A 20,477-nucleotide genomic window follows, 5' to 3' on the forward strand; every position below is an offset into this window, starting at 1 on the left:
GGCCATAGATTTGCATTTTCTTTCAATCAGACATTCTTTGTAAGGAATAGAAAAGTAGCAGCAATAGATTATGGTGCAGCAACGGAGGGCATTCGTATTGTCATCCTCAAAGTGTGTTCTGCTTTGAGAGAGGAATTAGCATTGTCAGAACCACATTTCATTTTTTGTAGAATAGTGGTTTGTAGTCAATCACCTATAAGTGAAATCTTGGTCATGCTGACAAGTTATCCACACCACACTCCATCTACTGCACATATATTTCCGTCTTTACCAGACTTCCCCCCCTCCCCCAAGCCAGTGTGTGCAAAGGACTGAAATGAACATGTGGACGTATCTGTTGCTAATGGGCTGCCCAGACACAACAGAGAAAACCTGGGATGGTTGCTAAGTAGTCCATCCTTTGTCTGTTGTCATCATCTCCTTTCTGTAGTTATTGTTTAGGGAAAAAATTATGCATTTCACAGATACGCCAAGAATTGTTTGGGGGAGTGTATTCATGGATGGAACAGTAGGGAGGGTCCTGTGAAGAGAGAGCCTCTCCAGTTGTCTTGATAGATTTAGAACTGTGGGCAATTAGTTGTTGAACATCTCTTTAATATGACTTAATAAACATCTCTTTAAATGACTTGCTAAAGGTGAAACAAGAGTTGGACGTATTAAAATCTGAACACAAAAGGAAAGAATAGTCTCAAAATGCTATAAACACATCTATTGTAGAGAAGCCTGACGTGTTTTGGTGGTAACAAATACATATATAAAACATGAATTCCTTATGCTTCCACTGCCCTGTACTGTCCATGCTCCAGTGGGACCCACTGCTAGCCCAACAGGGAGGAGCGAAGTGGTTATTCTTAAGGCAAATAGAAATGAGCGGAAATACTCATTTCCAGAACAGGGGAAGTCAGTGGTGCTCGAGGAAGGGAGCACCCTGACCTGTCCTGATCCAGAAAGGAGCATTTCTGATCCAGAGACGAGCATTCTTTTAGGAAGTGCTCGTGGCGCAGCAGTTTCTGCAGCTGAAACTCTCCCCACAGCCTGAGTTCGATCCCAGTGGAAGCTGGTTTCAGGCAGCCGGCTCGGGTCGACTCAGCCTTCCATCCTCCCGAGGTCGGTAAAATAAGTACCCAGTTAGCTGTGGGAAAGGTAATAACGGCTGGGGAAGGCAACAGCAAACCACCCTGCTATAAGGCCTGCCAAGAAAACGTCCGCGAAAGCTGGTGTCCCTCCAAGAGTCAGTAATGACTCAGTGCTTGCATGAGAGGTTCCTTTCCTTTCCTAACTCTCCAGTGCGCTAGCGGTGGGTCCTGCTGCTGCAACAGAATGAACAGGAGAACAGCGGTATTGGATATTAGGTTATTTGGCACCAAATATGACCCACTGTGCATACGTAGTACATTGAAAGCCGGCTGCATTATAGTATTGACAATGTCTTTGTGGGGAGGAGAGGTTTTTTTTTAAAAAAATGATGGGTGTGATGACCTTGAAAGGAGCCAAAACCACAGTCTTTGAGCGGCGCTTAAGTTAACAGATGTGGAAATCTACTACTGTAGAAGTAATATGATATTTTAAAAAATACTTCTAGGCTAAAATGTATGTTTTTGTTTTAAATTATTTCAGCTTGATCCTATTCCTGAAAAGGTATTACAGCAGAGAGCAAATGCCAATGCAGTGCATTCCATTGAAAAAGTTATTGAAATACACAGTGAGTACCTAGGAGTAGCCATAGTTATTTTGCACCTAAATTGAGCCCCTGATTCATTGTTTTAACGGTTGTTACATAGTTCTCTACATGCTAAACAATGAGTTGAACTTGCATGCAAGCTGCTTTAGGATAAAAGGAAGAGCAGCTGTGGAGATGCAAAATAATTTCAGAAAGAATTGGTGTGACCTGTTTTATCAAACAGAACCAGGATAGAGGTGATTTTGCAATAAGCAAAAGGCAAATAATAATAATAAACCATCAGGTCTAACAAACCTATCAAGAAGTTACATAATATACAAGAATAAGGATCAAAATTCACATTGAACAGCTCACACTATTGGGGGAAGTGGGGAATCCCAAGTAGTGAAGGTAGCTAGACGATAGAACTGTAATGAGACACAGATGTCCACAAGAATCTGATATCTGGTTTTGGGAAAAGTGGCATAGATTGCTGAAGTTCTGTATGGAATTTTTCTCAAAATGAAGATCTTTTGAAATTAACTGACTGGCTACTTGCCAACAACTTCTTTTTACTTTCATTTTTAAACCTATTGTGATTTCTGCCTCCAAGATGCTTTGGCAAAGGGGTTTAGTGTTGATCTTGGAGCCAAAGACAATTTTTTCACAGGCACAGTGGTAAAATGAGATAACACTGAGTATTTGCACATTTAAGTATAGCTTTGGGTCTGAATGTGGCGCACATTCAGAAGAATGTTTTCTCCACTGGTCTTCCTTTCTCACTTCACTGCTCTTATTACCTTTCCCTCAAACATACCTGAAGTGCTGCCTGTCCTCATTACCCAACAACAGAAGTTCTTCTGTTATTATACCAAACGGAATGGCTAGTAATGGATTCTCCTCTTTCGTATTTCCTTTAGGTAAGTACTGGCACTCACTCCAGCGTTATTCCTCAACAGTCAGCTATTCTTTGGTAGATGCACAGAAGTGTGAGAACGAAGAAGCAGAAACTGTAACAGCGATGGCGTCGTTGTCAGTGGGAGTCAAACCACCACCTGACAAAAAGTAAGTGCCATTACTTTCCATCTACTTCCATCCACCATCTCCTAAAAGGGCCCATATGGTTGTTATAAATAAGCAGATAAAATCAATTCATCTGAAAAAAAAGATATTTTAGACAAGAACTGGGAAATAATAATTTATTGTAACTCTGCTGACAGAATGGTCTTTGATCCAGGAGAGGTTTCCATCAGCAGAACGAGGAGGGAGCTGATTTTTAGCAATCCTCCCCTGCAGCTCCTCCAGTCTGCTCTGGAGCATTGGAGGGACCCTTCGGAACAGTGTGGGAGGTGGCTCCGGCAGGGTGGTCCACTCACTAGACTCAATAAAACAGTTTGAGAAGGTAGCGGATTTGGGACCTCTCCCCCACCCCAAGGCCGTGTTGCTCCTTGCCCGTCTCCAGGAAAGCTGTCGTCAGGTGCCAGCAGGACACCATTCTTCTCTCCTTCTGTCTCATATGAAGGCTGAGTGAGCACGTGTGGGTGCCTGGGAAGCAGCAGTAGCAGCACCATCTCAGCTGAGCTCTTGAGCTGCCGTGTGAAGCCAGAAACAAGCCTGAGCTGCACACTGACAAGCTCTCCTCGGTCACTCACTTTCCCAAATGGGCTCTCAAACTAGCAAGTGTATGAAGTTAAAACAACAACAAGCTTAGGAAGTCTTTGGTGTATTTGAAAGGGGGAGGGAAGCCCCTTTTTAAGTGGCTGTGAGTGGGGAGAAGGCATCTGGACCGAGGAATGGCTTTTCAGTGTTAACATCCCTTTAGGCCTGTGTTTTCCCTTTTGCCCTTAAGAACAAAGGGGGCCTTCCTTCTCAGTAAACAGGCAGAAACAAACAAAGTGCCTTTGATATTTGCTGTTCCTCTGAATGTTGGCATTTAAACAGGTTGTATTGTGTCAATTAGGGAAATTTGGGCTGGGCTGGGGTACAAGTAATCAGTTCAGTAAATATTCTACAGTGGGGGGCATGTTCTGTTGTGGTCAGCAGACTTAGGCTTCAATCCTATGCACGTCAGGGGGTAAGCCACATTAAACTCAGTAGTTACTTCTGACTCAAAATGCTATGTAACTGTTCGATCTGGTAATTGAATTTCTAGCAGATGATAACATCAAGGGAGTGCCAATCAAAAATCAAACTCATTTTATAAATTTGTATGTTGATGACATGGTACTTAGGCTAGTAAATCCAAAAACAAGCATAAGACACATACGTGTTTCCAGAAAGCATTGGGACTGAAAGTCAATTACACAAAATCAGATTTGCTATGTTACAATATACCTCCCAAAGATCAAATTGGCATGTGTAATCGAGTAAAAATCCCATTAGTTCACAAGTCATTCCATTATTTAGAAGTCCAAATTTCAAAAAATGTTAACAAATCCTTCCAATTAAATTATGGAAGACTCTGGAAACAAATAATAGCAGATATTAAAAGATGGAACAAAATGAAGTTGTTGCTATTGAGCAGAATATTGGCCATAATTTACATACTTGTTCTATGTATTACCCACTGATATTGCACCAATTTTTTTTAAATATGGCAATCAACAATTGACACATTCACCTTTAAAAGTAAAAGACCTAGGACACCAAACAATTTAAGATAGAAGAGGATAGAGGATGGGGGATACCCCAATTAAAACTATATTATGAAGCCTACCAGCTTAGATACTGAATGTCTATAATTAATGATTCACAAGACAAACATTGGGTTTGTATAGAAAAGTCTTTATTTCAAGATACAGATCTCACATTACTACCATTCGTTAAAAAAGAAATTAAAAAGTGTATACAACAACAACAACATACAAGCATTATTTCCATATTAAAGGTCTGGAAATACAGAAAGAAATCATTGATGCCTGGGATATCTCCATTGATACCAATTTGTGAACACCCGGATTTTCACCTAAAAGAGAGAATGATAAATAAAAATGCTTTAAAAGACTGGATAGATTAGTGCATTCTTATTCAGACTTATTACCCATATTTAACCAATGTTAAATAATTTGTACTGTGTGTTTATAGTGTTGGACTGTGTAGCATATTTTTCTTCTTTAAAAAAAAAGCATATGTAATTTATTATTCCTTATTTATTTATTTATTTATTTCATTTTTATACTGCCCAATAGCCGAAGCGGTTCACAAAAATGATGAGCATGAAGAGCATAAAAACAACCAACAAATTTAAAACACAAATACGAAATACAATATAAAAAGCACAACCAGAATAAAACCACACAGCAAAAATTAATATAGGTTAAAATATGAGATTTTTCCTTGCAGGTATGGTTTCTATATTATGCTAATATTTCAGTTTTTATATTTGCAAATTTAAAAAAAGAAACAGGTAAGATAGAACTACGTCGGTGGATTTTTTAAAAAAATTAAGGAACTGTAGAAACATACATTTCCTAATTTAGGCAATATGCTTTATGATGATTTTCCAAATAGCAAATGATTTGTTACACTAATTAAAAATGGTACTAAAATAAAAAGCCCAGCTTTGTTACAAAAAAATAATACATGCATACTCCTTTGCAAAATTACTTTCCCCAACAGGTACAAAACATTTCTTACTCATTGAAGCTTTTTATACACATTTGAAGCTTCTTATCTAGCTTTTTCTACTGCTTACGTTCTGGATTGTGTAACCCAAAGTAGCTTCAAAATGGCAAAATACATATAAAAGCATAATATTCACATAAATATTATTTATTATTTATTTAAAACATTTATATACCGCCCTATATCATTAAGATCTCAGAAGCGGCGTACAGATAAAACAAATCAACAGTGTCAGTCAGTGATTAAGACCGCATAATTTAAATCAGAACAGAGGCAGGAGAAGCTATGGCGGCATCATCTCCTGTCTTCTTAGCTGATGTAAATTGGCAACTTTACTCAGACCACATCAGAGGGATTTCTCCACCCACTCCTTAATTTTATTTAAGCATAAGAATATATCTTCAAACACTAGAATACTATCTCAAATGTTAACATTTAAAAAAAATATTATAACTAAGAGATTTCATAGAATCATAGAATAGCAGAGTTGGAAGGGGCCTACAAGGCCATCGAGTCCAACCCCCTGCTCAATGCAGGAATCCACCCTAAAGCATCCCTGACAGATGGTTGTCCAGCTGCCTCTTGAAGGCCTCTAGTGTGGGAGAGCCCACAACCTCACCAGGCAACTGTCGTACTGCTCTAACAGTCAGGAAGTTTTTCCTGATGTCCAGCTGGAATCTGGCTTCCTTTAACTTGAGCCCGTTATTCCGTGTCCTGCACTCTGGGATGATTGAGAAGAGATCCTGGCCCTCCTCTGTGAGAAAACCTTTTAAGTATTTGAAGAGTGCTATCATGTCTCCCCTTAACCTTCTCTTCTCGTGGCTAAACATGCCCAGTTCTTTCAGTCTCTCTGCGTAGGGCTTTGTTTCCAGACCCCTGATCATCCTGGTTGCCCTCCTCTGAACACTCTCTGGCTTGTCTGCGTCCTTCTTGAATTGTGGAGCCCAGAACTGGATGCAATACTCTAGATGAGGCCTAACCAGGGCCTCATCTAGATTTAATCACATCATCACCACCACAGTTTGTCACAATAGAGTACAAATCTGTTGGTTCACAATTTTTATTGCCAAGGGTGGGAGGTGGCGGGGAAGGGGGGAGAGAAGGACTTTTGCCATTTTTTGTCCTAGGGGCCAAAAGATAGCTTGACCAGCCTCGAGTCCTATGTACCTTGGCTTACCGGGGCGGGGCGGGGGGGGGGCATTTACTGCTCTGCCTCAGGCATCAAAATGTCTTGGGCCAGCCCGGTGGAGGGGTAATGACTGAAAATTGCCTTGTTCCACTGGATCAAAGAGGATTTCATCACCATAATGACACCAATTGGCAGTAGAACTGATTAGATCTCAGGTTTAGCATCCTGGTTTGCTTTCAAAGAACTGGTTATGTTTATTTAGGAGAAAAAATCCAGTGGGATCACAACTCACTTCCAGTGTTAATATACTTTGGAATTAGACTTCCTCCGCATTGGGATGAATAATAGAAGTAATGTATTTGAATAATGGGACCAGTTGTTTAGAGCTGGGGTCTCCAATGTGGTGCCTGCTAGGCTCCTTAACCCTCCTAATTTTATTTAATTTCTTAAGATTCTTTTAAAAACATTTTTGACTGGGATTATGCTGCATAGCTAAGTCCTGCCATCTTTATTTTAGCTCAAAAGAGTGGTTTTGTATTTTCGTGCTCAGACCCAGCCACTGCCTTTAAATTTGTTTTTGGGCAAGTTACTTTTCTTCTAGCTTCATCGAAATGAGTGTTTTGTCATAGACATGTCCACCATGGCAGCCATTTTGAGAGAACATGCATAACCCCCAAAATTTAAAATGTGCCCACCAACCCAAAAAGGTTGGGGACCCCTGGTTTAGAGGAAGATTTCATAATTGGCCTACGTGTTCTAAATATCAAGTAGCTTTCAGGACAGGTGGGTCTAGAAAATCACTTCTTTGCATTTTGTCAAGGTAAGATGTTGACAAAATGCAAATTCCCTTCCTGGAATTCCCTTCTGACATTCTTTTGACCTCCAAAGTTTGATGCACAGAAGAACCACCATGCATTTTTCAAGGCTGAGCATTTTGTAGCATAATTTGAATTTGGCCAGGGTGGGGGTAGAGACTAAAAATCACCCTGGTTCTTTTAACAAAACTTTACGGCCCGACTGTGCTCCAGTTGTTTGCTGTTAAGCTGCATGGTCGTATCTGTAAATGAGACATCACATCTCTGTCTGGCTTCTAATGTTCTTCCTCTCTCTGCTTCTCCTCCACCCAGTTCCATCAGTTTGACTCCTCTCTGTGAATTTGTTTACAGGTCAGATGAGGAGCCCATGGAAGAGGACCCTCCCCTGTAGCCCTCAAGTTTTAGGTCGGAGGTGTCCTGTTCGTTCGTCTTGTCCAGAAGCTCTGCCAAGAAGCTTTCTCTTGTTACTCCTGCACTGGTTTTCTTCCAGACTACAGAAAGGCAGCCGTGCATGAAAGAAAGCTAAATCTCTCAGTATCTGTACAGAATATGTTTGTGGAAAAGAAAAAATGCAGGTGAAGAGCAAAATATGAAAGACATGGGCACTGAGCATTCTTCCTCTTTTCCTAAACGGAAGCCATGAGAGGCAAGAAGTCAGTGAAGTATTTGGCAGAGTTGCCAACATATTTTTTTTTAAGAAATCAAAGATTTTACACAGATGTGACAACTTTCATTTAAAACTGGTGCTTGAAGTTTGATTACCCTCCATTCAGACCACTGAGACCATATTGTAGTTTTGTTTATGTTTTATTTTTGTGGCTCTTGCCAACCTGTGATTCAGACACTCTCTTCAAAACCCAAACAATATGAGAAGGTATGGTTTTTTTCATATGAAGGGTGAAAAGAGAACCAAGCTTTTTATACCTATATACATACATGCAGACTATATACATGTGGAGAGGAAGATCATAAAACAAGGAAGATCGCCCAGAAAGGGGATCGGCTTTAGCATCTCCAAAGCCATCTGAAGAGTTTGTGCCTTTTAAAAACATAGTTTGGGTTGATTTTGGGCAGCTGGTTTTTTCTGATGTTTTGAGGAGCAATGCCTTAAAGAAAAGAACTTTGTAGCAGTTCCTTGGGCAGGGTAGGCCAAGGACTGCCATCAGCAAGAAAGGCTCTAGGATTTCTGCTAGCATGATATTACTTAAAGCAAGCAATGGCCGGAGTTTCTCCAAAACCGTCTACAAGTTTGGGTTTTGTTTTGTTTTGTTTTGTTGCTGTTTAAAATTAAAATTAAGGTAGTTGCCAGTAATGTGGCAAATACTGTTGGGTTTCTAAAATTCAACAATTAAAAAAAAATTCCAACATCTTCTCCCATACGTTATGTATAACCATTTAAACTATGAATTTGGTTGTAAAAGCATGCATCAGACAGAATTGCAGTTTTTTTAAAAAAAAAATTGGAATGCTTTTTATTAAAAGCAACTAGCATGAGTTATTGCTTAATATTTTAGGTATATATATGTGTGTATAATGTATAATGTATATTCCAAATGTATTCCAAGCTTAGAAACATGACTCTTACAAATTATTGATAAAATATTTAAAATGCATTTATACAAAATATATAAATAAATGCAGATTACAATGGTAGCCATTGGAAGTTCCCTTGCAAAAGATTTATTTGTGAATTGGAATGTAAGGGTTTTTAGAAAAGGAATCTAGTTTGAAAATTGACCATTTTCAAACTGTAGTTTGGAATGTTTTCAGAATGCCAACATTTTAGCCACTGGGCAACTACCCTAAACATTGCTATTTTAATTTAAGGTTTTTAACTTTAATCCTCCTCATAAAAATGAGTTTCCTAGCAAATATGTATTTGCTGTTGCTTTATTTTATATTGGTTTTCATAAAAGCCCTGGAACAGCCTTATTTGCACGAATTTTCATTTTTACTTTCCATTTTACAGCTGTGTTTCCAAACAGCCGTCACATCTGGACCTGCGTCATTGCCCCTTGCACGCTGGAGTTTGTTTGTGTTAAGACTTTTGTATAGTCAACAGTTTTCATGGTCATGTAGGACGGTTGCAGATGTTTAGGCTTTGTTTTCAGAAAGCCCTTTTCACAAAAGGAAGGATTCACAAGGTCTTTTTTTTTATATCAGGAAACTGATTGTATATTTTCTCCATTCTTCAGTCATAGTTGCTATGCTACATTAAAAAAAAATAAGGAGCTTTCTTACCTTAAAAACGTACTAGTATTATAAAGGGTGATGTATCATATATCCTCAGTATGGAGTGTGGCAAGGATTATTAAAGGCATTAAAAACTTAAATGACCATATTGAAGGTCTGCCAAACTCTGTTGGTGCAGTTAACGCGAACACAAACACACAGAACCTTTCTTGAACCACTCTGGTTGAGTAAGTCCTCTAAAAGACTATTTCACAGTGAATAATAATAATGATAATGATGATTTAATTAATTCTTGTTGGCTGGGAGAGTGCTAATCTTCGCCACCATTTCCTTCCCCCCCCTCCCCCATTGCCTTTTGAGGTGAGGGGAGTTGACCCTCAGAGTAAGTAACTAAACTTTTAGTAGTGATATAAGATGGCTGGAGAAGACTGAATTCATGTGTTCTTTTTCAAGCAGTGTAGGGTATATTACATGTCCCTCATCTGGATTACCAGTGGAATTTTAAAGTTTTTCCTTTTAAAAATTTTTGTTATGGTAACTGACAGGGTCACATTGTAATAACTTATTTTCTTGTTCTGTTTTTTCTTCTTCATTCCATTAAGAGTGGAGTTCTGAGAATTTAAACATAAGGTGCAGGAGAGGGTTTTAGAGTTTTATTTAATGCTTGATATGCAATTTTTAAGACAGACACTACAACATTTGAGTTCTTGCTAACCCAAATACATTCAAATTTATGAATACTTTTTGGCATTAGAACTGCCACGAGCATACTCTAAGAGTAAAGTTTGACAGGAAAGAATAAAGTGTATATTTTATAAAATGACTACCTTGCTGCTGTGATCTAAAAAGATTTTTGCTGATTCACTTGATGTCATATTTTGTTAATTTACCCCTTTCTCACTGTTGAAAAAAGTGATGCATCTATAATCACTTAAACCTAAAATACATTTTATTTTCAAAACCAAATTACATCTTGTCAAAATATGTACTTCATTTGTTTCTTGCAAACAAATTGCTACATCATTGTCAGTGCAAATCTTTCTAAAGTCACAAACATCTTTGCTATTCAGTAGTCTATTCTGCAATGTAAAACTCTTGGGTCTGTTTAAAATGGTAGCTGCATAACCTCACTCTGGGTTTCCTTCTTCAGTCCGGACATAGCAGAACCAGAACATTGCATCACGACAGTTGGGGAGGTACCACTGTAGCCTTGATTTTTTTCTAGATGTTTACTTAACTAGGACCTGTTGGGAATGCTTGTGAGCTCTGTGAATAAAACAAAGAATCCAAGCTGATTTAGGCAATGTACCTGTAATGTCCACATTTTTATATACTACAAAAGTGAGGTACCTGAATTCCACCAGCAAGATACTAGAGGTTGTTTTTACTAACCCAGCTTCCAAGGTATGGGGTGGTCCTATCACAGCTCTTCTCTTGTAGCAGTTTAGAAACGAAGGAACATCTTAAATCTATATTACCCAGATGTGAGTACACAGTACTAACAGTTTAATATTTGGGGTTTATTTTACTTTCAATACACAAACATTCCTTTTTATTAGCCATGTACTCATTCCATTCTTCCTTTTGTAAACTTTTGGGCCCACATTTTATGGGCATTGATATATATAAATATATATAGATATAGATATATATATATATAAAATATATATGAATATATTTTTTTAAGTTTCCTACACCTTGAGGTTGCATGGTCTGTTAGGTTGGCATGTCTTTATATTGTATACAGATTTTGCACGCCATACTTGGCAGCTTGGGGGGCGGGGGCAGAAATCCCCCCTAATGGCATTAGCAAGAGATAAATGGTTGGGATGTTTTCTGTCAGACAAATTAAAAATTAGGAGCATGAAGGGGGAAGTTTGTCTTACTGAACTTACTAAGGACCTGTGGGTTTTATTGTAAAATAATAAAAAATACAAAGGACTTAAACATTTGTCATTTTAAGAAAAGAAAAAAAATCTAGCACTTGTGACAAACCAATAGAGTTTATTGTATTTATGTCGAAATAATGTTCTAGGGGAAACTACACAGAACACACAAGTAAACTGCCTGTGTCATTTTTTTTAAAAAAAAAGGGTGGGGGGGGGAAGAGGAGTTTGTTTTCCTTTAGGCAGGGAAGGGATAAGGCAGGCACAAACCCTATGCCAACTTCGTTTTGTATTAATTCTCAGATGAAAATGATGAGAACTTTAAGAGTTAACTCTTCAGCACAGCTGTGTTAACATTTTTTTAATTACTTGGAATGATGTATCAATAGATTTCACTTTTAAGCAGTGATGTACTGTGCAAACACTGTGGTTTCAAACACAACTTTATATCAGCAGGAAATGAAGTGTCTTCATAGTGATAGTTGAGCTTGGTTTCCTCCCAGCTTCACCTTGTATTTGATATTGATTAAAAAGATTCCTATTGAATGAACGAAAAACAAAGAATTTTAACACTTCTGGTGCTCTACATTGGAGGCAGTGATATATATATATATATATATATGGGTTGAAAAACTATTCACCCAAGAGCTTATTACAAATATGTAGTACCAAAAGTTGTAACTCTTATTATATTCTGCTTTATGCCTATACATGCTCAGTATGTTGTCACCATTGGTAACAGCTACCAGTTTATTCTGTAATTTAGACACAGTTTCACTCTTAACTGTATGAACCCTTTAAGTGATGGTAGCCTATTCTTTGTACTTAAATTTTCTTATGACCTGTTTACTTTACTTGGTGGAGTTGAAAGTTTTGGGTTATTTTTCCCCTCTCTCTCTCTCTCTCTCTCTCTCTCTCTCTCTCTCTCTCTCTCTCTCATTCCTGTTTTTGTTATTTTGTTTTACTTGTTTTTTACTGGCCAATGGTGTCTTTCTCTGACAATACCAACTTCAATTTCAACTTTAATAGAAGTCCAGTATTTTGTACCACATTATGACAACTTGTTATTCTTGTGGTGTAAATAAAAAGATAAAGTGAATTATAGTACCATCTCTGTTGCAGTTACTGATCTCTTTATATCTGTTGTCTTCTCATTTATTGACAACTTCTTGTATTCCTATGCAAGAGTATAACTTGAAGAATTGTCATTCTGATTCTGATTCAGAAAATGTCACCTTTAGAGTTCTGGAGCAGGAGTGCTTCTACAGATGCATCCCTGAATGTCCTCAAGGCAAGAAATAGGCATGGCCCTAAGGCCTAAGTGAGTACCACTTCAGACTGTATGCAAAAAGACTCCATGCAGTACACACACACACACACACACGTGTGCAACTAAAAACTTTGACTTGATGTACTAGTTTTCTAGGTACATTGGTTTTGTTTGGTTCTTCTGGTTTTTTTGGGTGTGTGTGTGTGTGTGTGTGTGTGTGTGTGTTATGGAGTAGCATTCCATCATCTGAGCCTCAACCTGCAGTCTGAAATGGTACAGTGCAAAGACTAGTAAACTACCTCAGTGTTATCTGGGCCTCTATCATAAAATTGAAAACTTAGAACTAATTATTATTACAAATGGTCCTTCAGGCTAAGAAAATAATATCTTCTAGTTTGGTAACATTTTGGTCCCAACATGTTCAAAATCAGATTGTAAAAGAGGTGTACAAATTATACATCCCATTCTAAGCACAATGTATGAACGTGTTGCTGTTGGTAAAATGGTTTTCATATTGAACTTTGATCATGTTTATTCTATCCAAGAGAACCGAACGTCTGACGGCACATGCAACACTGTGTTTCTCATTCCCCACCCCCCAGACAGCATGCCCCCAGCATCCCACCTGTCAAGTTACTATTATAACTTGAGGAAGTTAGGAATATAGGAAGCTGCCTTACACTGAGGCAGACCATTGGTCCATCTAGCCCAGTATTGCTGACACTGATTGGCAGCAGCTTTCTAAGGGTTGCAGGCAGGATTCTTTCCTAGTCCTACCTGGAGGCGCCAGGGATTGGACCTGGGACCTTTTGCATGCAAGCAGAGGCTCTACGACTGAGCTATGGCCATCCCAGTTGAAACTGCGAGTTCCAATCACAGCCCTTCGCTAGATGGGGCTTTATCCCGGGGTGAACCCTGGGATCGTCCCTGTGCGTCCACATGATGCACAGGGGATCCCAGGATCCCCTTGCTCCAGGATAGAGCCCTACACTTTGGGCCTGATTTTTCCGTGGTCTCAGGATGAGCCCGAGACCATGGAATGTGTTGCCCGTTGCCGCAGGTTGGGTGGGCGCGACACCTCTCCTCTTGAGGTCGTCGCGCCTCACGTGTAAACGGAGGAGGGATCTGGTGATAATCCCATCGCGGGATCTTCCCTCCTCCGTCGTGGATTAAAAGGTAGGCCTAGCTAAAGCCACAGTCTGCAATGTCTATGATGGAAGTGATGTTGAAAGGGTAAAACAACCTGTTGGGTATGCCTAGAGTTTGAGTTGTAGCCAATATTGCAGAAGCAACATATGTCAAATGGGATGTGTGTATATCATCATCACCATGTTGTAAATGCAAGACTTTTTATAGCACAAGTCTAACGCTTGTCAGAGCAATGAAGAATTGCTTAGAATGGTGAGCACTAATGATACCCGTACTCTAAACCAGCCTTCCCCAACTGGTGCTTTGGACTACAAGTCCCAGCATTCCTAACCATTGGTCTTGCTGGCTAGGGTAAATGGGAGTTGAAGACCAAAACATCTGGAATGTATCAGGTGGGGAAGGCTGCTCTAAACTAATTACATGTATCCTTGCTTAAAAGCGCACACAGAGGTCTCAGAAGGGTTTCCTCATTTTCTTGGATGAGCTATGGAAGGCCCCCATACAGCAGGCAGTCCCTATACAACATTTATAAAACATTTCTCTTAATAAAAAAAGAATGGAAAGCCCTTGCATGCATCTGGCTTTGGGTGATACTTCTCACTTCTACAGACCGAGGTCTTTTTAAAAGTTATGTAAATGAAACTAGTTGCAGAGAGCTGTGTGACTATGCGATACTGGGCTTTCACAGTACCAACCAAAGTAACATTTCTAACCCAAGCCACATATTAAACTTTCTCAAGATCTCACACGTTAATATTGACATTTTCATCACTATCTGCAGTCATTTAAATTGCAACCTTAACATAGGAAGAGCCCTGCTGGATCAGACCAAGGGTCCATCTAGTCCAGCACTCTGTTCATACGGTGGCCAACCACAAGGTTTAGGGTGGATTCCTGCATTGAGCAGGGCGTTGGACTCGATGGCCTTGTAGGTCCCTTCCAACTCTGTTATTCTATGATTCTAAGGCAGGACACGGTGCAACAGCACCCTCTTCCCCAGCAACTGGTGCACACAGGCTTACTGCCTCTGATACTGGAGGTTGCACTTAGCCATCAGGACTAGTAGCCATTGATAGCCTTCTCCAGGAATTTATCCAACCCCATTTTAAAGCGCTGTGTAAAGAAGTACTTCCTTTTATCTGGCCTGATCCTCCCACCAATCAGCTTCATAGGATGACCCCAGGTTATAGTAGTATGGGAGAAGGAGAAAAAATTCCGCCTATCCACCTTCTCCACACCATGCATAATTTTGTACACCTCAGCCTCCTTTTTTCCAAGGTGAACTGCACCTGCCGTTTGGAGAGCTCCCTTTGGAGCTCCTCACAATCCCTTTTTGTTTTAACCACTTTAAATAATTTGGTGTCGTTGGTAAACTTTGCCACTTCACTGCTCACTCCTAATAACAGCTCATTTATGAACAAGTTCCTACTCTCTGCTTTCTGTCCTTTAGCCAGTTTCTGTTCCATAAGAGGCCCTCTCCTCTTCTTCCAGGACTGCTATGTTTGCTTAGGAGTGGGACTTTATCAAAAGCCTTTTGGAAGTCCGAGTAAACCTTGGGATCAAGCCGGTTAGGCTGTAAAAATGTTTTTTCAAAGATTTGTCAAGGGAATTTTTCATGAGTTTTGTTTGCATTAAAAGTGTTTTAATGAAATGTACTGCCACTGTTTCATTGTTACTTTAAACAATATTTGTTAACGCCCTTTTCAAACTGACAAAAGCCCATCATGATTAGTACAATATATCTGGTGAGATAGCCTGTATATTGTGGATAACCTTGGGGAGGAGTTTAAAAACATAAGATTGGTTCCCTCGTATGGCCCCTGTCAGTGTAGGAACATCCACTGCCAGGTCTAGATGCCCCACTGAAAACTTGTCTCTGTTTCTGTTCTTTCCCTGGCACACTGCACATTCAGTGTTTCCTAAGCAGTAAACTTCAAAACCTGACTGAAGAAAGGAAATATGAAAGCGATATGTACATTTGTACTGGGATAACGCAGCACAAAAGCAAAATGCCATAACCAGGAAACAACTGTGGCATCTCCTGCTAATTAGGGCACCATTGTAACATTTTGTACAAGGCCAGTAATTTCCTTGGAAAGCCAACATTTTCCCCATGTTGAATATAGCCATGAAGACTTGATCTTTCAAAGCACAGTTTTTGAGTTGAAGTAGGGCTCTGTTAATCAATGATAAGAGTAATAGCTGAGCCCGCAGGGACCCTACCCAAATGCTCAGATTCAAAATTGGCATGGCTAAAGCCCACCTTAAGAGCTATCACTGTGCCAAGTTTGATGTCTTTATCTTTAAAAATTATGCAGATGTGAGCAATTTTGTTAATTTTCACTTTTTAAAAAAATCCTTTAAATCAAGGCATGAATGGGTCTGATTCAAACTTGGCGTGGCTAAAGCCGTCCTTAAGAGCTATCACCAGGCCAAGTTTGATTTCTTGATCTTTACAAATTATGCAGATGTAAGCATTTTGGTTACCTTGGAGCAAAGGAGGGGACCTGACCAACTTTACAAAAGAAATTAGTTAAAATTATTGTTCATCCTGCCATCCTTTGAAACTAGCAAAACAGGCCTTCACTCCTCCTCCCCTGTAAACCTTTCCCAAGCCAAGGGGCAGCAACAGCCTCGGCCCAGGCACTCCCTCCAAACGGCCTCCCTTCCTTGGCGTTTGTTTAATATGATCTATGGGGAAAGTATAGTGTCTTGTTTTACCATAATTGTTTCAGGCTGCTGTACTATTGTATTTGGCAGAAATAAACAGTTTTTAAAAATTAACTGCAAGGGAAAGGAGAACGTAGGGGACGGGGGCAGGAGATTTCAGCAGGATAGTAGCAGTCCAGGTGGAAAGATACATGAGCTGAAAGAGCGCAACAGCGCACAGACATGAAAGTGCGCAGCACTAAGGGAACGGAGGGGGAAACCACGGATGAAAACCGAATAAAAAGTAGGTGTGATGGAGCTCCGAGAACCCCCAAGCCAGGCATCCTGTTTCCTGCAGTAGCCAGCCAGATGCTTCTAGGAAGTTCATATGCACAGAGGATGGATATTGCAATGGTTGGAGTGTTGGATTGGGACTTGGGAGACCTGGGGGGTGTCTATATGAGGTCACATTGGCGCCTCAAGCCCCCACTATTATTATTTATTTATTTATTTATATAGCACCATCAATGTACATGGTGCTGTACAGAGTAAAACAGTAAATAGCAAAACCCTGCCGCATAGGCTTACATTCTAATAAAATCATAGTAAAGCAATAAGGAGGGGAAGAGAATGCAAACAGGCACTGGGTAGGGTAAACAGGCACAGGGTAGGGTAAAACTAACAGTATAGAGTCCAAACAACATCAGGTTTTAAAAGCTTTAGGAAAAAGAAAAGTTTTTAGCTGAGCTTTAAAAGCTGCGATTGAACTTGTGGATCTCAGATGTTCTGGAAGAGCGTTCCAGGCGTAAGGGGCAGCAGAAGAAAATGGACGAAGCTGAGCAAGGGAAGTAGAGACCCTTGGGCAGGTGAGAAACATGGCATCAGAGGAACGAAGAGCACGAGCGGGGCAATAGTGTGAGATGAGAGAAGAGAGATAGGAAGGAGCTAGACCGTGAAAAGCTTTGAAGGTCAACAGAAGAAGTTTATATTGGATTCTGAAGTGAATTGGAAGCCAATGAAGAGATTTCAGAAGTGGAGTAACATGATCAGAGCGGCGAGCCAAGAAGATGATCTTAGTGGCAGAGTGGTGGACCGAGACCAACGGACTGATGTGAGAAGAAGGAAGGCCAGTGAGAAGAAGGTTGCAGTAGTCCAACCGAGAAATAACCAGTGCATGAACAAGCGTCTTGGCGGAAGAGACAGACAGAAATGATCGAATCCTGGCAATATTATACAGGAAAAAACGACAGGATTTAGCTACTGCCTCAATATGAGGAATAAAGGAGAGCGAGGAATCAAATATAAAGCCAAGACTACGAGCTTCCTTGACCGGAGTAAGTGTAACATCATTGACAGTAAGAGAGAATGAGAGATGAGGGGAAGGTTTAGGAGGAAAAACAAGCAATTCAGTCTTTGCCACACTTGCGCTCCTGCCGGGCTGTCTCCACAGCAAGGAATGAGCGCAGGGTTTGAAACCATCACGGGGAAGAGGAGCTGCCGCCCTCCCCCATTCCATTCCACTCCATTCTTCTTTGTGATGCTGCACTGCCGCTTCGCCACACCGTGTGTCCCTCCCCGCCTGTTTTTCCCCCTCACTGAAGCTTTTCACCCACCATTTCTCACCAATGCTGGAGGACGCGCGGAAGCGTTCCAGTGGCCATACGGGTCACTGGCCCTCCTCCCTCCTCGCTGTCTGGCAGTGGCAACCAATCAGGAGTCGCTATTGGCCAGGACACACCTCCGACGCAACACCGGAGGAAGGCGACGGATGACAGATGCCGCCATTGCATCATCACCTCGCTGAAAGAGGGGAAAGTCGCGTTAAGTCCCTGACTTTTTTATTTCGGATCTTCGTGGGGAGGCCCTGGGATGGCTCCGCAATGGCTGCCGCGTCATATAAATGACCTGGTGCCACTGCGGAGGAAGCATCCCGGGGCTTTCCCCCCAGGCTCCAGTCCCAGTCGGCCATGAAGCTCACTGGGTGGCTTTGGGCAGGTCTGTGACTCTCAGCCTAACCCTACCTCACAGGGTTGTTGTGAAGATGAAACGGAGAGGTTGAGGCCCATGTATGCTCCCTTGCAGGAGGGGGAAAGCCGGGATATAAATGTAATGGCAAATACAAAATCTGCAGGGCATGAAAACACACACACTGCCTCTGAACATGGAGGCTCTTCTGTTTAAGCAGCATTCATGGCTAACAGCTATCGGTAGGCTTTGCTTTAGTGAATTTGTCTCATCCCCTTTAGAAGGGTCAAAGGAACGGTGATGTTGTGCTCAATAGCCTTACAGTACAGGTCACTGAGGCCACTAGCCCAGTCCTGTAGATGCAGATGGCCATGGCTCCATCAGGACTGTCATCAACGCACACCAGTCAGCAGCACCCAGCACCCCAGGGGCCGTGCCAGAAAAGCCTGCAGTCTCTGGCGGACACGTAGACCCCTTTCTCAGAGTGCTTGCCATGGCTATGAGCTGGCAGCCATTTTATTTCTCTAATCTCCAAATGTGTTTGTGGCCTACCCCCTGATATAAACGGCCTCTTATATCTGCCTCCATAAGGGTCCCCTGGCCCTTTATGCAGTGTTGGGGTATGTGGTTGTTGGTATGGTAAGTTCTGTAAGTAGGGTGGCAGTGTCACTTCCAAAAAAGGCTGCAGGATGGTCAGGGGCGGAGAGGGTTTAGGGACATACTTGAAATACATGCAAGAAGGAAAATATTTGAAATACATGCAAAATTAGCTTCCTCCCCATCAGAATGAATAGGGATGCCCAAATGTTCTGATTCTCTGTTGTAGCATCAAAGTGCGTGTGCATGCGCGCGCGCACACACACACACCTAGATTAGAGACAAAGGATGCTGTGGATTTAAATTGAATGTCCTTGAAACAGTTTGTTCCTCCTGCACATTGTTTTAAAATGGTGCTTGGCATGATGACCTTTTGGGTATTATCAGCTTGGGTCTTTTGGGTATTATCACCTTGCAGATAAATAATGTATCTGATGATGCAATATCCATGTAGTTTTGTCCTTTTTGGAAGCACGGAATCTCATACATTAAAATGTCCACATTATTTTCCTTTACATGGCTCAGCACACTTTATCACAATTATTGGGTAACAAGTGACCCTCTAGCTCTCCCTAGTGGATACAAAATAACAGATACAACTTGGAATTCTGGAAAATTCATCGTAATTATTGAGGGGGGGTGGTGGTCATGGGGAGTTAAGGTGGAAGTAGGACAGGGCTCCTGTACCTTTAACAGTTGTATTGAAAAGGGAATTCCAGCAGATGTCATTTGTATACATACAGCACCTGGTGAAAATTTCCTCTTCATCACAACAGTTAAAGCTGCAGGAGCCCTGCCCTCTTGACCAGATACAAAAGAGGGCAGGACTCCTGCAGCTTCAACTGCTGTGATGAAGAGGGAATTTCATCAGGTACTACATGCACACGAAGAACACCTACTGAAATTCCTTTTTCTATACAACGGCTAAAGACACAGGAGCCCAGTCCTCCTTTCCATAGGGTCACCCTACATTGTGATCGGTCAGCAGGTGCCCTCCCCCCACCAAAACAACAAAAGGCAGTGGCAAAGGCAGGGGTTTCTACTCTTTCTAATTCAGGCTTTAATTCATGAGGGAAATGTTCCCCCCTTTTCTTTTTAATCATTTAAAAAGAGCCTTGTTGTTGTTTATTCGTTCAGTCGCTTCCGACTCTTCGTGACTTCATGGACCAGCCCACGCCAGAGCTTTCTGTCAGCCGTCGCCACCCCTAGCTCCCCCAAGGTCAAGTCTGTCACCTCCAGAATATCCTCCATCCATCTTGCCCTTGGTCGGCCCCTCTTCCTTTTGCCTTCCACTTTCCCTAGCATCAGCCTCTTCTCCAGGGTGTCCTGTCTTCTCAATATGTGGCCAAAGTACTTCAGTTTTGCCTTTAATACCATTCCCTCAAGTGAGCAGTCTGGCTTTATTTCCTGGAGTATGGACTGGTTTGATCTTCTTGCAGTCCAAGGCACTCTCAGGATTTTCCTCCAGCACCACAGTTCAAAAGAGCCTTGCCAATGAAAATTCCATTGCAAATACAGTCCTTTATTCCATATTGCCACG

General features: G+C 41.1%; 2 protein-coding genes and 1 pseudogene across 5 annotated transcripts in view; 2 read left to right on the forward strand and 1 right to left on the reverse strand.

Moving 5' to 3' along the window:
* Window positions 1–12,411, forward strand: part of HDAC4 (histone deacetylase 4) — a 192,592-nt gene extending 180,181 nt beyond the window's left edge. For all 4 annotated transcript variants that reach the window (XM_063116011.1, XM_063116008.1, XM_063116010.1 and 1 more), the window contains 3 exons: window positions 1,618–1,702; window positions 2,581–2,725; window positions 7,580–12,411. In XM_063116011.1, coding sequence (XP_062972081.1) covers window positions 1,618–1,702; window positions 2,581–2,725; window positions 7,580–7,619 — 270 coding nt within the window. In that variant the 3' untranslated portion in view covers window positions 7,620–12,411. The remainder of the gene's footprint in view (window positions 1–1,617; window positions 1,703–2,580; window positions 2,726–7,579) is intronic.
* The window catches only part of RAMP1 (receptor activity modifying protein 1), a 547,734-nt gene that overhangs the window by 467,475 nt on the left and 59,782 nt on the right, over window positions 1–20,477 (reverse strand). The window lies entirely within an intron of this gene.
* On the forward strand, window positions 11,285–12,411 carry LOC134413638 (uncharacterized; annotated as a pseudogene).

This window comes from Elgaria multicarinata, chromosome 2 (genome assembly GCF_023053635.1).
Source record: "Elgaria multicarinata webbii isolate HBS135686 ecotype San Diego chromosome 2, rElgMul1.1.pri, whole genome shotgun sequence".
Taxonomy (NCBI): Eukaryota; Metazoa; Chordata; class Lepidosauria; order Squamata; family Anguidae; genus Elgaria; species Elgaria multicarinata.